The 19,794-nt window shown below is 40.2% G+C and overlaps 1 protein-coding gene across 3 annotated transcripts in view; it reads left to right on the top strand.

The window, feature by feature from the left end:
- LOC146474255 (major facilitator superfamily domain-containing protein 12-like) overlaps positions 1–15,851 on the top strand; it is a 28,627-nt gene extending 12,776 nt beyond the window's left edge. For all 3 annotated transcript variants that reach the window (XM_085117550.1, XM_085117552.1, XM_085117551.1), the window contains 10 exons: positions 1,252–1,955; positions 6,712–6,820; positions 7,517–7,679; positions 8,764–9,023; positions 9,829–9,921; positions 11,199–11,291; positions 12,168–12,341; positions 13,055–13,158; positions 13,804–13,931; positions 14,921–15,851. In XM_085117550.1, the coding sequence (XP_084973676.1) occupies positions 1,447–1,955; positions 6,712–6,820; positions 7,517–7,679; positions 8,764–9,023; positions 9,829–9,921; positions 11,199–11,291; positions 12,168–12,341; positions 13,055–13,158; positions 13,804–13,931; positions 14,921–15,198 (1,911 nt within the window). In that variant the 5' untranslated portion in view covers positions 1,252–1,446 and the 3' untranslated portion in view covers positions 15,199–15,851. The remainder of the gene's footprint in view (positions 1–1,251; positions 1,956–6,711; positions 6,821–7,516; positions 7,680–8,763; positions 9,024–9,828; positions 9,922–11,198; positions 11,292–12,167; positions 12,342–13,054; positions 13,159–13,803; positions 13,932–14,920) is intronic.
- Positions 15,852–19,794: the final 3,943 nt, after the last annotated feature.

The following is a 19,794-nucleotide window of genomic DNA, read 5'->3' as shown; positions in this document are numbered from 1 at the left end:
TTGACCGTTAAAGGTTTCCTTGCACAAAACCATGTGAATTTCCTAATTATACTGATCGATCAACTGGTTCTCACAAGAGAGAATAATTCCTTGATATTCCTGACCAGTGATTCAGTGTGTGCAGGTCTCATGCCATATCGTGTCAATCGTGTGCCTCTGCAAGACCTAACTCGCTCTACCGTGATCACTCTTGATCTTGTCCAGTTTGATTGTCTGTTTCTCTGAATTTAGACTGCATGCAAAACAGCACGTATTTTTTTTGGCGCCAGCTACGATTTTAAAACTGTCAGATCAACGCGCGATCTGAAAGTCTGAATCGAGCGAGCGAGGAAAAAGTGGGACTGGGGAGAGGAGCTGGCAAACTCGCTAGTTACGCCGCCTGCGTCGCGTGATTCACTTCTTCGCTCCGTGAATTTCAAGAGCCAGAAAAGATTCTTTTGCAGTCTATAAAAGCCTTCTTTGGCGTCTTTTCGGCATTCATCATACATGTATGTTGATCACGAGACATTTCGTGTCGAAATAGTATAATGTCGTAGGCTTGTTCTTAGCAAGCCGGAAGGATGACAAAGTTTCAAAGGAATTCATGAGAAACCAGTTGTATATTTACGCCTGTCAGATGGCTGGCAGATTGCTGATTGTTTACTGGAAACTGGAGACCAAAGCCTATTAAAAAATCGTATTCGATTGAAATTGGCGAAAGAATAACTAGCTTTTCGATTCAATTTCTTTTTCAAACTAATACACGGTTCAATTGACTTTGACAAAGAATCCACCAGAAGTGGGTTGCTTCAACTGAATAGTGCGTCGGCTGATTCCCCGGGAGCATTCTTAAACCCTGAACCCATTTTAGACCAAAATTAACTGATTTTGCATGTCCTTAGCCTTTTTCACGGAATACTTGGCGGTACTGGTCACTGAAAAAGTATTCCCTCACTTCCGACGCGCGCCCCACAAAATCAAATTTGATCGTCTTTGCATTTTATGTCGAAAAAAATTCAAGGCTACAGAAAAAAAAGAAAGAAAAAAAAAAAAAAAGAAAAATGGAAAATTTAGCTGATCGAACACTTATCTGACACTTCAGATGAATCAACGCTACTGCTACTGAAATCTGAAGTATTCAAGAAAAGGGCAAAACTGATACATTTCCTTAGGGGAAAACCTCTCCGGAAACCCTTTTTGCAAAGACCGCCCAGTGTGTATATTTATAGTTATTTCAAATAACAGGGACTTTGACCGTCTATTGTTTTGCAGTCAAGTTCAAGAGCTCTGCTGATAGGTGATCACGCCACTCTGCTCTGACGGCTGCTCGTCACATCCGTTTGCATGACGCAATATAGAGATAGACACCCAGTGACCCAGATTTAGCGGGCGGGTGATTTCAACGAGAAACAAATTTTTTACGGTGCAATAGTTTTCCCTGTTTGTAGCTGACTGCGGCTTTACTCAATGGATCGACTAAGGAACTGCTTTCCTCGTGGGAAAAAATCTTCAGCGAATAAAACAAACAAGCTTCCCGTCAGTCAGAAATTTTGTTATGGAGTTGGGCATATTTTGAATGACCTCGTTGCGAATGCTTGGTTTAGCTACCTGATAATCTACCTCACCAAAGTTGCTCGTCTGTCAAACAGCCACACCGGACTGGTTGCTATGCTCGGACAAGTCACTGATGGTGTTTGTACACCAATTATTGCAATACTTAACGACAAGACTGTGTGTCGTTATGGGCGCAGAAAGATTTGGCATCTGATCGGATCACTTTGCGTAACTCTAGCTTTCCCACTGTTATTCACTCGCCTGCTCGGGGATGAAGCAAGTGATTCGCTAAAGCTTGCCTACTATATTGGTGTGGCCGCTGTGTTTCAGTTCGGCTGGGGATGTGGACAAATCAGTCACCTTGCGCTGATTCCGGAGATTACCATCAGCGAATCCGAGAAAGTAGAACTGAATGCTATACGGTAAGAAGTGATTTTTCATTACTCAGTAACAAAGCTTTTATTGTGCAGCATTTATTTACGTATTCTAATTAGCTGAAACTGGATAATTTTAATAATATTGTTTTCTTTTTTGTTTCTTAATTAAGCTTACTGAAGGGCATTTATAATCACGGTCATTTCTGTTTTATTTTCTGTTTTTCATGTTTATTCTCCTGCACCAACTCGTGACTAACTTATTCACCTCGTTTTAGCCCGATTTGATAACCAGGGTTAGAACTAAGTCAGAGTGAATACAAACAAATGGTAGAACAGAGAAGTGTAGAGGTACACAAAGGAACAATAAATCACAGAATAAGCTAGAGGGAATAGATAACAAAAGAATTGAGGGCCAGTTTCCTAAAATGTAGGGATAAAGATGCGCGTGGTTAATAATTTTTAATTGATATTGAAAATATTGTCTTGTGTACAAATTGTATTGGATTCGGGACAATGAGTTGAAATTACCGTGGCTGAAATAATTTGGACTAACATAATCCTGCAGTGTTTTTTGCCTTCTGCTATTTTGTTTACGCTTGCAACATCACGAGTTTACTCGTAGCACGGGTAAAGCTCGACCCCGAGTCAAGTTCGAGTCAATATTATCATATATTATCGACAGGAAACGTTCATAATGGTGTTATGTTGATTGTTGTTTATGTGTGGACGAAGCTTTATTGACAAGACTACTGGGCACCCAACGGTTCTGTCCAGAAAGACATTACTCTCCTTAGAAATTCGGATTAAATTGTGATGAAAAAATAATTTTCTTTTGTAAAAAGTCAGTCACCTCAAACATTCGCAATGCTGAAAACCTAATACCTTTTAGTTTTGCTTTCGGAGGGGCAAATACGACATTAAAAACGAGATCAAGTAACATTTTCGTCAGAAACCAATTAGCAGCTAGTATAAAATTCGGGGACAATATTTCGTTTCCTAACATTTTTTCGGCGATTTCTATTTTCAGCTAAAGAATTCGAAAAATCAACCTGTGTTAGCTTAGCGTTTGAGACAAACGCGCCTTTTATAAAGCCATAAAATGATGTGGGAATGCAGGATACAACGTTTTATTAAACTGCACTGAAGGCCGGAATCAGCTGGAATGCACTTGTTATCTGATAATTCTTCAGCAGACTTGTGATAGTCTTCATACTCCTAAAAGGTTGCAGGCCTTGTATTCATCGGCTGAAGGTTGGAATCAGGTGTCGCACAACAAATGTTGCATTGTAAGTTGCGATTGTTGTTCCCCGTATTACCACCTACGCGCGCAACAAACTTTCATGTTGCAGAAAGTAGACACTGTTTCGTCTTCTTGCAACATGAAAATTTGTTGCGCGGGGAGGTGGTAATACGCGCAACAAACAATCGCAACTTGCAGTGCGACAAGTTGCAAGAAAATGCTGCCCGTATTACTTGGACCGTTGTTATTTATTATTAGGCTTTTCATCCGGTTATTTCCGCCAGGATTTGCGGCGCTGCATTTGCTTTCTGTTTTCGTATTGCTTGAGTTGCTCGCCTGTTATCCTCCCAAACAACGTCCGCTCTATGCATACGGCTGCATTACCAGGAGCTCTACAAATAACTTTTATATATTACATGTAAAACGGAGAATGGAATTTCTGTCCAGAGGTTTTACCCAAATGATCAAATCTAATTTCTCACTTTAGTATTAGAGTAATATCTAATAGATTATAAGAAAAAACGAAAATGATCAATTACGAAAAATTATGGTATTGTCAACCTCACGTTAAAATTTGATTCAAGTGTTGATTTTAGTGGAAACGAAATTGAAACTGACGAAAATCCTTTGGAGCTTCACAGCTCCTCATCGACTCATCGATTACGGCTACAAGGTGCCAACAAGCTCTTTTGTTGTGAACGATTTGGAGGGAATGATGGGCCTGACAATGGAATCTGCAGTGTGTGTGTGTGTGAAGTGTTACTTTAAAAGGAAATCTGTAAAATTCCCTCTAAGTGTTAGCCCTAGTAAGGAAATGAGAGACCACACAAGGCAAAGAAAAAAAAAAAGTTTGACCTCGGCAGCGATGGACCAGCATTAAATTCGAGCCAGTGGGATTATTAATCCTCCTAATTACTTTACGCTACAGAAATTGCGTCAACGCGAAAGTTGTGGCCATGGTATGCTAATTACATGTAATTAATCTTGCGCGTGAGAAGTCTCATGGCTATCTGAGCGATTTTGTAGTCTTTCCAAAAAAAAAAAAAAAAAAGATCAAAATCCCAAGTTTGGTAAGTGATTAGGTTACAGCTTTCTCACGGGGCTGGAAAAATATGAGGTATCAGTTTTACATAATATTGTGTTTTATTTAAACAAATACTATTTAAACAGGAAATGTCCATTTCAGCAGGGCTAGTGTTAAATGGAGTTCATACGCTTCATTTGCAGTTAAAAACAGAATCTGGTACAAAATACGATGTGTTTTCATCTCGTGGATTGACTAAAGGATGCAATTCACCTGTTCCCGGTGCATTGTAAATGAACCCAGAAGCAGTTGTTTTCGTACCTGGGTTAATACCGCATTTTTATCCCTCCGAAATGTTCTCAATATTCGAAATGATATTAATAAATTAATAATAAACTTAAATTTATACCGCGCAGTTTCTATAAAAATATTCAACTGCGCCTTACAATAAATATTAAATTAAAAATAAAATAGAAGTTCAAAATTACAATTCTAAAATTCCATAAATAAATAAAATAATTCATCAATAATGCAAATTAATTATAATAACTATAGTAACTAATTAAATGCCCTATTAAATAAAAAAGTTTTAAGTCTAATTTTAAAAATATCTAAACTGGAAATAGATCTTATTGTGGTAGGAAGCAGATTCCAGAGTCTAGGGACAGCACAACTAAACGATCTATCCGCCAGAGTCTTCTTGGTTCTTATTGTCGGGAAAGCTAATAAAGTTGCAGAGTCGTTCAATGAAGAAATACTTAAGATTTCCTTCTCAGTTTAGTCCGAATATATTCTGCCGAACAAGATCCGTCTGATCCGTTAGGTGCCTAGTTTCTACTATAAGCTCAAGGATGCAGAACGAATTCGCAAAGCGACCCTACCAATCATGCCGATTGTCTAGTTTCCGTGTTAGCGCGATGTGTTAATTAAAATCACTGATCTTTATGATCATTCTATTGTAAGTTGAAAGAATTGTGAAACCGTTTTTTTTTTTTGAAGTGCGTTGTCAGTCACCAAATTCCACGTTAATCAAATACTTGCTCTTTCTTCAGAGTTTAAAGTCGAGCTTCGCGAGAGTGCTGAAAAATGAACACCTTTAGGTTAAGCGCGCGCTAGGGTTGTGGTACGCAAATACGGCGGTCGATAAAGTGATCCCTCAATTTCACATTAAATGGATAGTAAAGTTAAGTTTTGATCCTAAATAACTAAGTTTCTCGTTTCTGGACTCTTTTTCTTTTCTTTCCGAGCATAAAGTCATTCACCAAGACCTTTTCATCTCAATTAAAGCCACGCATGCGCATTTGACCAAAAAATTGTGACTGGTTGTTTTCGTGGAAATGAACTGTTTTCTAAGGAACCGCTCATTAGAATTTCGTGACATTTGGCATGAAAATAGTTCCCTAAAAGCGTAATTTGCCTACAAAGAGAAACCTAAATCTAACAGAGGGTTTCTTGAAAAAACATTAAAATGCAAAATCAATATTTACAGGAGATCTCTCTGTTAAAATTACATGAAAGTAGTGCAACTGTGTCAGTGTTTTGTGAGTTTTTCTGGATACAAAAAATGGAACAAATCTAATGAGTACATTTTCTAAAAATAAAGGAAACCTACTATTTATGGACGTTTCATAGTTCGCCGCGTTGCCATGGAAACGGTACTTAGCTCAACAAGACGTTCGAAAATACATTCCTTCTTGGTTAGTCTTACACCATACCAATTTTGGGCGTCCAGAAGTATATAGTTTCCAAATAACGTCTTCTAAAACCTGTACGCTAAAAAACTGTATTCGGCCACCTTAAATGAGACATTTTACTTTAAGAAAGTTTTGATGTTGATTTGTGCGGGTAGAAACTTGTGTGTGTCTCCACTTAGGCGTTGTTTAATTAAGCTACTTACTTCACCTTCAGGGCGTCATTCGAGCTTTGCGGATGTGGAGACCTTGAAGTTAAAATGTTGTTTTTTATGGGTAGAAACGTGTCTGTGTGTCCACTTAGGAATTGTTTAATTAAGCTAAAAAGAGGTTAAAGGGCACTGTTTAAATATGCACGTATTGTAGCCGATTAATTGGCGCATTTTTAAACATCCAACAGGACGTATTTTAAGGACCTTGCCTACTAATAGCGAAGTACTTTTGCGCTCGGGGTTTATGACTATGTGGAAAAAGCAGATCTTGGCAAGGGTTATTGAAATCCAAAAAGAAAATTGGAGTAACCACGCATTTTTTTTAGAGATAATTAAGCAACAATTATTCTAAAAAGCAGTAAAATACAAAGCAATATATGGCTTTTTTTTTTTATTTTACAAATTGAAGATTTATTTTCTCTGAAAAATGCACGGTTACCCCTAATTTTCTTTTTGGATACCAAAAGAACTTGCTAAGTTCTACTTTCTCCGCAGAGTTTTAAACCGCGCAAAAATATCCCTGTATTAGTAGGCACCACCCATAGGAAACCCGAGTATCTCGAGATGGGCAGAACGTGTGCGCAGTAACAAAAGTAGGCACCGTCCTTAACTTTTACTCTTCATTTTTTTCCAGATCCGCATTAAGATTTGTCTGTGGAATTTTCGTGTTTGGTGTAACATGGATTTTATTGGGAAGAAGCTCGGAGGAGAATATTTCCTCGTCCATGTGGAAACAATTCATGGTAAGTGCTGCCCCCTTTCCACCCGAATTCTTCACTAATGTCCGCTGGAATTTATTTTTTTCTTTATTTTTCCCAGGAATAGAAAGGAGAGCGAACACACGCGAGAGCGCGCGAAAACTCCCTCGACGCGCGGGATCTCTACCAGCGGACGCGTTCGCGTTTTTTGTGCACTATGATGTTGCTGAAAAGAAAAATAACCTGCTACTATTTTGTAGCTAAACTGGTCTGCGCTCAAAAGGAGGAATTTCCTATACGGACCGCTAAGATGGACCGCTTGCGTTACAACGTTGTCGTACGTTTGAAAGAAAGAAAGTGTTTCAATTTTGGCAAAAAACCAAGCAAAAATGTTTTAAATTAAGCTTCTAAGTAGCCACTATTCAAACTGCCATGTCGGAGTTTTTACTTTCTTGCACTTTTTCTCGCACTGCTTTAACATAAACAAGTTTCACGCGGACTAGAAAGCAACAAGCGGCGAAGTCTATGTGATAAAAACTTTATTGAACTGGCTTGTTCGGTCCGTATTGGGAAAATATTGGTCTCGTCCAGACTCGACCAATATTTTCCCAATGCTTACCTCGCGCTAATTCAATAACATATATCTCTTAGTCTAACTGGATTTCAGGAAATGGGTATTGCTTAAAAACCTGCGGATCCGTTACCTTATCAATTCTGTGTCTGTTCCTTTTTATTTTCCAGTATCTTGGTTTAATAATAATCGGCACGGGCGCTGTGTTTAACGCCATGTTCCATGTTGGTATCAAAGAACCGCCTTCAGAAGCATTGCAGCGATGGTTGACGGAACACGAGAATGGAAAACACAAAAACGGCAAGGTTAGATGGAATGGAAGCGAACGAAAAGGTGAATTTTTATTTATAATTACTTTTAATTTCTTTGATCAAGACCTCTCCTATTTAAATATCCGATAGCCTGTTGCAGGCTCTCGGTACACTGAGAGAGACGCGAAGAAGCGGGCGAGAGGAACGCAATCGAGGTGGGACTGGGAAGAGAGAAAGGGTCCCCCTCGTTGTCGTTCCTCGCGTCTCCCTCAGTATGCGGAGAGCCTGGAACAGGCTAATAAATATCTGTGCCCAGTTGTTCGAAGCCGGATTAAGCTAATCCTGGATTAACGTGAACTTTGACTAGAGTTTAATTACTAATCAATCAAGATTCTTCCAAAAGATTTTTGTCCTTCAGCATAGACATACACTTTTCTTTATCTTTAGCTTGACATTAGCCTTTAAACCCATTTTAAGCGAGCGAGATGAAAACCTCGATTAACTTTTAATCGTGGATTAGCGTTAATCGGCTTTCCAACAACCGGCCCGGCTGGTAACTGACTATACAGGAGTTTCAGTGTCCATGACCGCGAAATTCTACCTCGCCACTTCTCAGTAAGGCCAGGGAAACCCAGCAAAAAAAATGCCGTTGGCAACATTCAGGCGATTAGATTCCTGTGAAGGAGTGAAGTAGCTAACCAACGACTAACCAAACGCGCACAAACTAAATAGGAAGCTTAAGCAACGACGACGGCGACGGCAACGACAACGTCGCAAAACAATAGGTTAAATGAACAAAATCAATCGCTCTGCACGTGCGTTTTACATTTTGGTACGTTTCTTTGCCGTCGTCTGCAAAACAACAACGTGAAATGACCACATTTAAGGTTTTGTGGAGAACGTGAACGCATGACGGTGATTTTTTCATTTTCTTTCTTAACTTATACGCCACTCCTACCAATTTGGTTATTGTATAGTTCGCCAATTTTTTAAAAGTTGAGCGAGTTGAAATAATCGCGAAGTAGCACAAATGAAATAAAGATATATTTTCAGGTGATGTTTTCGTTGCCGTTGCCGTCGTCATTGCTTAAGCTCCCTAATAGCTACTACGCACAACGGGATGTAAACAGATAGCTGAATAAAAATGCGTATTGCTTTTGTTGTAGCTCTTCTGCGCACGCGTGTTGTTTACCAGGCCCCCTCGGCCACTAGAAGAAGTGGGGCTTCACAAACGATTGTTATGACAGTTTGTGAAAAGAAAGAAAAGACATCCGCTGGTAATGACCTCGAAGCAACGCAGGCGGATTCTGTGATCAGTGAAGATAGCGGTGGAACCCATCACACCTCGAAGGAAATTATCGATAGAAGCACGGCAAGAGGAGGAAAGACCAAAAAGGAGTGGCTTTGCAGTCCTGGAATGTACAAGGTTGGTGTCGAATTTTCTTTGACCGCCTGACTAAACCCTTAGCTCCAATATCAAGGTGCATATTGCCTCTATTCTTAGAAAATAGATGGTGATCTCTATTGGGGATTAAACTCTAGTGGGTCAAGGGGCCCGACACACCGTACAACATTTTACATTCACGCAACGTTGTACGCAATTTCTAAATTTTACTGTGTATCAACCTGAGAAACTGTTGTGCAAAGCATTTCCGAAGTAACCACGACGGCAGCATCGACGAAAATGTCTCTTAGAAATACATATTAACGTTCTTTGATCTTCTCTGTGATTATTCCAACCCGTTCAACTTGTACAATGTGATCGAATTATCCGGGAACGTAATTAGTGGCAACGGCGTTCAAGTTCAGAAAAATCCACCGTGGTGTGCCCATCATGATTCTCTTACAAACTTAGTGTTGCAGAGGACGTGGGGGGGGGGGGGGGGGGGGCGTACGCGTACCCTATATAAATTTTAGATAGATTTTAACCATTGTGGTCTAAGAGTCTGACAACGGGTATGGGGTCTAGAAACCAGGTCTGAAGATGGGTATGAACATTAGAGGCCAGGTCTGAAAAGGGGAACCGGAAAATTACACGCACATTGTAGTCTGAAATAGTGTCAGGGTTTGGAGAACCGTGCTCGATAATTCGAGAGAACACTTTTGTAATTTTTTGTTGAAAGTACGTTTTTCGCAGCAGCTTAGCAGGATCCTTAATTTCTTAAATGTTCTTAGAATAAGTTTCAATTTTTAACATTAGCTCAATTAAATTGCATTTTGTCATTTTGCAGATGGGTGTTGTCTACATCTGTACCCGTATGTATGTGAACGTTTCACAGTCCTATCTTCCCCTGTACCTGACAGAGACAATGCGTTTCGAAAAGGTAAGAGGGAAAGTTTTTCCCGTTACTCCTAATTAAGACCGTCAAGAATGTTCAAGAAATCTGGCTTTTTTTTTCAGTTTCCCTTTGTTGGGAACGAGACAAGTAGTCTGCTTAGTATTTTCCAACTAAATCAACTTTATTTCTTTTTCCACAGATTTCGCTTTCCACATGCAGTCTAACTGAAAACACACCCTGAACTGAATCGACTTTCGTTAAGCCAAAACTATGTTATCATAGTATGATTGCGTTCGGTAGTTACTCCAAGCAAAAAACCAATCAAGACAGACTTCGATCACTAATCACGTTCGTGACTGTCCTTATTTTAGGAAAAACATGTGCCAATTACTTGTCGTTCATATTGTTGTCACCTCGAACCTACTGAAACCAGCTAAGAAAAATTTTAATAGTAAACAACCAAAATGCTAACACACACAATATCCATACCTTAACTTTAGGAAAGTATTACTCAATAGGTATCAGCTGAATCATAACACTTCAGAATTTCATCCACACACGTAAAAGTTAGAAACTACTTGTTCAGCATAACAATAGCCTGTTCCAGGCTCCTAGAGAGACGCGCGAAGGAGAGTGTGAGGGGACGAAAACGAGGGGGAACTCTTTTTCTCTTCCCCAGTCCCCCCTCGTTTTCGTCCCCTCTCCCTCTCCTTCGCGCGTCTCTCTAGGAGCCTGGAACGGGCTAGCATAACAAAAATGACTACAGGGAAGAACTACTCAGTTACTCTGACTGTCACTTTGAATGATTTTACTGGATCCACCGACAAGAAGACAGATCTAGAGCCGCCTTTTAAAACACTGTAAACAACGTCGTACTGCTCCATAGGTTTCTTTTGAAATGGTTCACACTACTTTAGGATCTTATTTACTAACTCGGATCAATGTTGGACTTAGGATGCTTTGCATTTGTCAGAGCTAGCCGGCCAGACCAGGCAGTTCACAAAGGGAATGCGCAAATTTGAACTCCTTGTTATACGTTGGTCCTTTGGAATTCTTCAAATAACGCCTACTATTTTTCGCAATGATCAAATTTGAAAAATTGGTGGAACGATGCCTTCAAAATGACCATTCCATTACCTGACTAACCGGTCTGGCCGGCAAATGGATAGCGCTCTTAGTTTAAAACTTCTTACCCGGAGAACCAAGGCACTATCCAAGAATACTAAGTGCCAAAATTAATGTCATGTACGTGTTTCATCTTTATATGGCCAATGTGGTCAGTATTTAATTAATTCAGGTCAAACTCTTTTTCTGATGTACAGGAATCCATCGCATATTTCCCTTTAGTTGTACTCGTGACGGGAGTTCTGGCAAGCACAGCTGTCAAACCATTAAACAAACGTCTTGGAAGCAAGGTTAGATAATAAGACAATAACAATTAATCATCATCATCATCATCATCATCATCATCATTACCATCGTCATCGTCAACATCATCATAACAACACCACTACCACCACCACCACCACCACCACCAACAACAACAACAACTACAGCAACAAAAACAACAGCCTATAGTGTGTTCTATTGAAATATGTATATCTTTCTAAGACACGGTCAAGTTAGTTCCAATTAAAGTAACTTGTGCGAATTTCTGAAACTGACGACCCCTAGTTTTTTTTAATTGTTTGATCCCGTATCTTCTTTCGGCCTTACACACTTCCATGAAGCAATATCGAATTCAAATAGCTTCAAATGATCGAAACACCATTCTTAATTGCTGTTATTTTAGTATTTTCTGGTGTTCCCCCTCCGCGAAAAACTAATTTTTTCCAAATTAGAACTAGATGAAGGCGAAGCATCACCTGTAGCTACCTGTGGCAAGTATTCTGTTTTGGTTTTTCACATTCCATGATGTTATGGCTTGTCAAGGTAGATGGACCTGTAACTCAATAGAATTTAAATAAGATAAAAATGGTGGTAAATCACCAGAGAAGTATTGTTGTATAACGGGGGGCGGACTACAAAATACAGAAAGCGGGGTCCGAAGAATTTGAGGCGAGAGCGCAAGAGCCTTCGTATCACATTCACATTCCTTAAGGTTTCGGCAGACAGAATTTAAGGGGATTTTTAAAACGATTGATTGCATAATATCAATTGAAAGATGGTTACAAAACTGTTAAATACGTAAGAAGAAAGGGGGGGGGGGGGGTCCGTACTCCCCTTCCCTCGTACAAGCTCTATTTAGAAAGAATCCATTCTCATTTGTTCTTCTATCTCGCCATCCGCAGATCACATTCTGTATTGGTGCCATAATGGCGATCAGCGCAAGCTTCTGGTTCTTTGTTCAAAACGTGAACGGACGAAAGGCTGTGTATGCGACTTCTATCCTTATGGGCAGCAGAGGTTCCGTGATGCTAGTGACGTCACTTTCTTTGATCGCACAGCTCATTGGACACGACAAGGTAAATAACTGGCGTTTATTTGTAGTCATACACGTGGTGTTCTGTATGTATAAGGGAGGTATTCCTATAGAAGTGGAGAAGGGGTACTTCAATGGGAAGACCAACAGCTAGAATTGTCTCATTAATTCCACTCAGTTTTTCGAATTCACAAGACACATATTATAATAAGGGCTTCATTTACCGACATGCAGAGGTCGAGGCTTAACTCTTATTAAAGAAAAGGAGCTCGACATAAGTTTCTGCTTAAGAAAATACAGACAAATGACTTGTGGCGACGTTAGATCTATGCAGTTCGTCTCTATTATTGTTATATGTGGAAATGGTGAAGGACGGGTAAAGTAACGAACAAGTTTATTTTGCTTTACGGGAAAGTTTGGTAACAACGAAAAAGCCATTCTCCGCATCTTTGAACATGCTTTGGCCTCTTCATGTTGTTGAATATACCTACCTGCATCGGCATTATGATGTCACATTTACAAAACTATCCTTTGAGAATGTTTGAGGATCCTCAAACATTGACGCTCGATAGGAGAAAATAACTTTGTTTGATAAACAATTCTATGTATTGTGAGGTGGTAGAACAGTAAGTGGAAGGAATGGGCGGATCGTTACGAATTTCTTGTGCTGTTTTCCCCTTCTAAACACATTAACAAACAAGTATATGAAGACATTTGGTTTAAAGTAATGTATGGTGTATCTAACTTATTTTATAGAGATCTGGTGCTTTTGTGTACGGCTTTATTGGATTCTTTGACAAAGTGTTCAGTGGCGCCGTTTTTAAAATCATCCAAGATTTGAATCCTCAGGACGAGCAGAAGTAAGTTCCCAATAATATTAGAACGCAATTTGGTCCACACGGTCATTATTGCTTCTCATGTCGTTTTCCTCCTAAACCAGCTATTATACTTGTACTTGGCTACCCCTCGGGTATTTGTTCTATTAGTCTAATTGTTAAAGATGTGTGTTCTGGGGTGGGAGGGGACATAACATTCCTCTTTCCATATTTTTTACTTTCAACCCTTCGGGACCTCCGAATCATGATTTGTTCCTGCCTCTCTTTCTCTTCTGGTTCTCACCCCTTCTCTCCCATTTTCACCCCCCCCCCCCCTCACCCTCGCGGTACGGCACTCCCCCTAATCCAGTTTAATCCCTCCACCCGCTCCCACCCCTATTTTCCAGTTTCCACCCCCTTTTCCTAGTTCCCATCGTCTCTCTCTTGGTTTCTACTCCTTGATCCCGTCATTTCTAAAAGCTCTTACCCTCTGAAACAACTTGAAACTTGTTGCAACGTATGTTGAGTGTTATCCCTTAGTATCTCGATTCTACTGTCCAATAAATTGTGTCATTTTTCTACAAGTGCATTTCTTCTTATCTTAGCGGTGCAAAGCAAAATATTGTTTCTAACGTCCTTTCCTCCTGGATGAATGTGATTTCAGCTGGCCATAACTTTATTGTTTTGCAGAGGCGAATGTGCCACGTGTGACGAGTATGTACGTCACGTGCAAAGCATAGTGCCAGGCGCCTCTGCAGTGCTGGGACTTCTCGCTGTCATGGTGTTTTTTGAATCCATTTTCGTTTGCAAGAGAAGAGGTAAGGAAAATAATGTTTTCTGTAAAGGATACGCTTAACACGGTTTGCTGCGTTTTTTAATATGCGAACTCTGGACTTCAAGTCCAAGTCAAGGTGGTCTTTAATTGAGAAACAGGAAACAGGAAACCCACAAATAGGATTGAAATCCACCAATCACAGCGCAAGAATGCGACCTCTGAACTCAGTTATCTTCTTCGTTTATGAGATTTCCGCTACTATGATTGACGATTGCGAAAAACGCAACTTGAACTTTATTAGAGTCCATGATTTATTCACAAGTGGCCACGGGGTTCGTTGAGTTAAATCAGCAAGAATCGAACCATAAATGCCCATAATAATGAAACCTAACAACGTTATTCGTTGTACTTTTTGTCGGTGTTTTTGCGCGCCCACGATTGGATTTAAGCTGTATTTTAGCAACTAACCACTGAATGCTTTAAAATTGCTGGAGTAATCAAGCAATAGTTATGTTTCCGTTAATCTTGTTATTGAAGCACTAAAATTGCGATTACATTTTGTGCGATTTCTGGTAAAGTTAGGAGTGCGAGACACGATTAGTAATAATTACAAAAGTTGCCAGAAAAGGCGTATGCTGTCGCAGGCTAAAAGTCGATAGATGCAGATTTAATGTGGCATATTTTGCGTTGTTTTGTGTTTGGTATTATTTTAAGGGGCGTCGGATCGCTTGTTTAACATCACATTCCAAACAATGGCACATGCAAAAAAAAAAAAAAAAAAAATACAACGTCACGACCTCCTCGCCCATCCTAGCCTGAGTATCAGGCTTTTCGGAGTGGGAGGGTGAGGGGGGACGACGGACCTCCCCCCTCCCCTTAGAAAGGCCTGATACTCAAGTTACATCTATCCCCTCCAGTGAAGGGGGGAGTGGCGGTCCCCTGCCCCTCTGCCCCATCTTAATTTGTAAGAAGTTACTCCCTTTAGCACTCGCTCTAGAGGATAATCACTCTTGATATCAATTTAATTTTCAGTAATCATGGTAGACGTTGAAGTACAAGTGGATTTAGACGAAGACAAAGGCGATGATGACTCCAGTTCTAGCGGGATAAGTACAGCTTCCATAACAGAGAAACCTAACATGGCGAGCGTGGAAAACGGAGAATCACAACAAAGAGCTTACGATCATTCGTTCGAAGCAAGGAACTTTTCGACTCCGCGACCAGCAAGTACAATGGAGGGCTACGTTGCTATGAGACTGGCGTCACCGTTTCTTCCTTCGCCCATTCTAGATAGAAGAACAATCCTATGATAGGTTCATTCGCCCATAGGTTCATTCGCCTATTCATCCTTTGCCCAACTGGCATCAAGGAGTCACGTGTGTTGACGGCTCGAGAATTTGCTTAGCTATGTGGGAATAAAAAGGTGATACGAGTACGAGATACTCGAATAGTTAGGGACTGGTCACGCATCTTCAATGTGGAGCTAACGAGTGGAGTTGCTATTGTAGACGTTGTTGGTGTTGTTCAGTGTTAGGCGGACCGTGAAAGGGGAATTCAAGAGGTGAAGCATAAAAACCCAAGAAACTCGCAGAAAGAAGGAACTGTGATTAAAATTTTTACAGTTTCATATGAAGTTTGATTTTTTAGTCTTCGGGTTATCAAACGAAATTTCCAAAACATTCGCTACAAAGGTACAGTCTTGAGTAAACAGGAGCAAGCTCAAGGCCTTATTTATATCTCAATCGAGACGAAGGAGATTGCGAGGACGTAAGTGAACTTAGTTCATGTCAAGATAATTATAATGCAACGAAAATAATGATTTTCAAGTGAATAACAAGCTACAGGCGTGATGGATTTATGCACATATTTTTTCGAGCATCATAATTACGAAAACTCGAGCAATGATTTGTTTAGATGCATGTTTCTCGCGTCATTTTGTTGAAATAAAAAAAAAATGAAGTAATTTCAGCGTTTCTCAGTTATTTAACCACGGGTTTATACCTGTGTTTTATTTTCATTTTCTTTTTTTAACGTTTTTCTCCAAAATTTCAGTATTTTTGACCAAAATACAGAGAAAACGCAGTGACAATCTCCCTTTAAGTTCGTGTGGTTTTTTTTCCCGAAATAGATTTACCAGGGAAAATAAATACATCTAAACCCTGATGAACGAAAGAATTGTTGACGCTGATCTCATGTCACAGCATACAGCACTTGGTCCATGGGAAGGCTATTGAAAAAGAAGACAAGAAGGGGAGACGAAGCCTTGGCCCTTTTGCGGGGGCTAAAGACGGGAACTTTTTCAAAAGCTGTACTTCGGACTTTGCTAGACACTAACTGTAATGGACACTCCAAGTGCAGTTTCAAATTCGCACTTTTACTATAACGCGATTCACTAGAACAAATGTTAACGAAAGAAAATACAGAATTTGTAAACGCGTACACAAAAATCTCAACCAAAGGGAACGCACAACAATCGAACAAGAAATCAAGCGAAAAATTCACAAGCGAAAATATAACTACTTACAAGATCTGTACGGCAACTCCGGATGAACAGAAACTGCTTTACAAGGACGGAAAACAAACTTTTATACTACTTTGAAACGAAAAAGAATAGGCCTAATAAGTTACGAACTAAACAATAAATGATTACGTAACGCGATACCAAGAAATGAACTTGCAAGAAAAAATACGCATATTTAAACTAAATTCTAAAAGGCTAAACTAAAACGTGATGACAAATATTTGCACTGATTACACATACAAAAAAGTTTAACTCTCGTGGCTACACTAATGCTAAAGATTATTGATTGATTGATTGAATGCTTGAGGGAGCCGAGAGGGATGGGGGTTGCCTATTTGCCGGAGCCACTATGCTGTGACGTCTACTCAAACCCAAACCCAAATTGAAATAGAAGTGCCCATTGTGGCGGCATCGATCTCAATACAGCACACGACTCACGTTTCAACTCTTGTCTTTACCAAGCATCAAGGTAAAACCTATGTGACAAAATTACCAAAGGTTTTCGCAACGATACAGAATAAAACATGTGGAAAAAGAAATTAAACTTCGCAATGTTACGTACGTTGTTGCTAGCCGCTTGTCGACACCGTCCTAAAACATGATCTATACCCGAACAGAAAACAAACATGGCGACGCCATGTTCACAAAAGCACATGTTCCCTTCCAGCGAGGGATGATGGGATTCAACAGTAAGACCGCTGGAAAAGTTCGTCCTGGCGGCTCAAAAAACAAAACAATGTTCTTTAACTTTGGATTGCAGCGAACATTAATTAAATCCTGACAAAAAATTATAAAAATAACGCTCCCAACACACCCATGATATTTACCGTGCTGAAAAGCATAACCCAGCTAAGATCTAGAGAACCAATCACGATGCTCCCTTCGAGACCACCATAGAAGTAAGCAAAATTACATGAAAAGGCAGGTTTTGCAGGAAAAAAAAATCCTAATCGCACAGGTTAATCGCATTTACCTTGGTGAAACGAAAACCAGCGAGACGTTCGTCTGCATGATTTGCACCGTGAAATACCATTTGCCGTGTGGTGCGTTTACGAACCTATTAAACTGAATTCATAATCTTCTTGGAGAACTACCATGCAATAAGAACCCGATGATACCTTCCAGGCCGGAAAATTAAACTGTATGACCACGGTGAACTTGGCTTCGAAAGTGGTGGGGAATTTCCTGCGACGACATGTTCATAGACACTGTCTCACACTTTTGACATAAGACTCACCTTTCTCAACTTAACCTCGTCAATCTTGATATTTTATAATCGGTACAACTTTAAACAAAATTCTCAAGCCCGACCAATGTTGTCAAACCATTTTAATGGTATCCTCATGCAGAGTTCAGCTTTAATTGTATTTTACCGACAAGAGTAAACTTAAAAGACTTGCACCGTTTTGAAGAAAATCCTGTACGCTTGTCCAATAAAGACCGATATGATAAGATGTATGGATTATGTAATCATAGAATACTCGTCTGAATGCAGGTAGACAGTAATTTGATAGACTGTTCACAGTCCCCCTATTTTTTCGTGGGATTCTCGAGACCGGTACGCTTCTATGGAACAGCCGCCATCTTGGTTTGTAAAAGCGAGCGCGATCTGGGGAGAGTGTCTAAACTACCGAGGGGAGCGGGAGTGGGTGTTAGTATAGTCAGTGAGGGGAAGCGAAAAAATAGAGGGACTGTAACAGCTTCTCACTGTCTCGCGTTCCAAAGGCCCGTTGCACCAGCAACGGCAACACCTCATTGGTCAATTAGACAATAGTAGTTCCGAAGCGTTGACAGCATGACTGACGTATCTTTCACCGCCAGTTCTAAAACTGGATACGGCTGGCGTGTAATGTTGTGAAGATCGTGGGGAATGTTTTGATTTTTATCGTTTGTCTCGTCGGCTTGGAGGCCTAATAGTACACAAACATCCTCATCGCCGCTCGCATCTTCTAACAAAACGTTCAGTGTAAAATTCGTCTCGGTACGGGTCGATACGGTGGACGGAACTGGTTCAAAACGGTTGAAAACCAGCGGACGTTTGGAAGGCGGCAGACTGCAGTTTTCCATCTCTTTGGACTGCTTTGAGGTAGATGGCGAATTAGGGACGACTTTTTTAACAATTCTCTGGGGCGAAACAACACACACAAAGCGATTAAAACGTTGCTGATCGTGGCTTTCGTCGCAAGCGCTGTTGCAAACACGTCAGGATTGCCCATCTTGTGGATCAACTTCAACTCCAAGATGTGCTTTTAAAAGATCGGCTAAAGGAATGCTGGCAACTCCAGCTCTTTTCGGGATCTTAAACAAATTTTACGTGGAAATATACTTGTTTTGCTTCCCGAAATCGCCGACTGCTATTTGAAAATATATGTTACAAATGCGGCATGTATCTAAAGAGGTTTCGCGGCTTCACTCTATGTGTTCCGCTTGTATAACTATTGAAATTCACTTTGCAAATAGCTTGTGTACTGTACTGTATTTCCATGCCTATCCTCACTCGAAAGACTTTCGCAGCCTTATTTTATTTCATAACTGTACTTTGTTTCGAAATGGTACAGAAACTGTACTGTATTAAACAAGGACTATCGTATTTCCTTCAATTTGACATGTTTATCTCTGGGGAGTATATTTTTTAGTTGATTCAATTAGTCGAGGCGACAAAGTTTCGGCACGCCCCTCGAACACGAGACAGTGAGAAGCTGTTACAGTCTCCCTATTTTTCCCGCCGCCTCCCAACCCCACGGTAGTTTAGACACTCTCCCCAGATCGCGCTCGATTTTACAAACCAAGATGGTGGCAGCTCCATCGAACCGTACCGGTCTAGAGAATCCCACGGAAAAATAGGGGGACTGTTAACAGTCTAGTAATTTGATGATTTTTCCGATCTGCTGCATCATTGGCGATAAATAATTTGCACGCTTCACAAAGTTAACACCAACTAAAAAGCTTTGAAATCATGGCGATGGCCGGTTGAGGCACTTGGGCAAACATGCAATGACTGAAGCTGGTTTAAAGCGTTTACAATTCAGTTCCCGAAATAATTATCCCCGTTTCCCTGTTTGTGTGAAGAAGTAAAATTTGTTCAGGAAGCGAAGTTTGTTTCGTTAAAAAATATTTCTGAATTTCTTCCAAACCTTTAGGCTTTCACAACAGATTCTCAGACATTTGTGATCGAATGAGGAAATATTTTGCTTATCATTCAACATTTGCGCTTAGAGTCTAGACAGTGTTACTAGATGTTTAGAAGCCCCTATCACCATGCCAGAAAAAATTGAGTTATTTTTCTTCGAAAAAGACCAGTTGTTTTTACCTTTAGTTAATAACCTGACCGCAAACGTAAACACAAAGGTACAAAGTGTGATTATCAGCCTTTTTCTTGAGCAAA

This window comes from Pavona decussata, unplaced genomic scaffold (genome assembly GCF_977016875.1).
Source record: "Pavona decussata unplaced genomic scaffold, jaPavDecu1.1 SCAFFOLD_91, whole genome shotgun sequence".
Lineage (NCBI taxonomy): Eukaryota > Metazoa > Cnidaria > Anthozoa > Scleractinia > Agariciidae > Pavona > Pavona decussata.
This window is presented reverse-complemented; position numbering and strand designations above follow the sequence as displayed.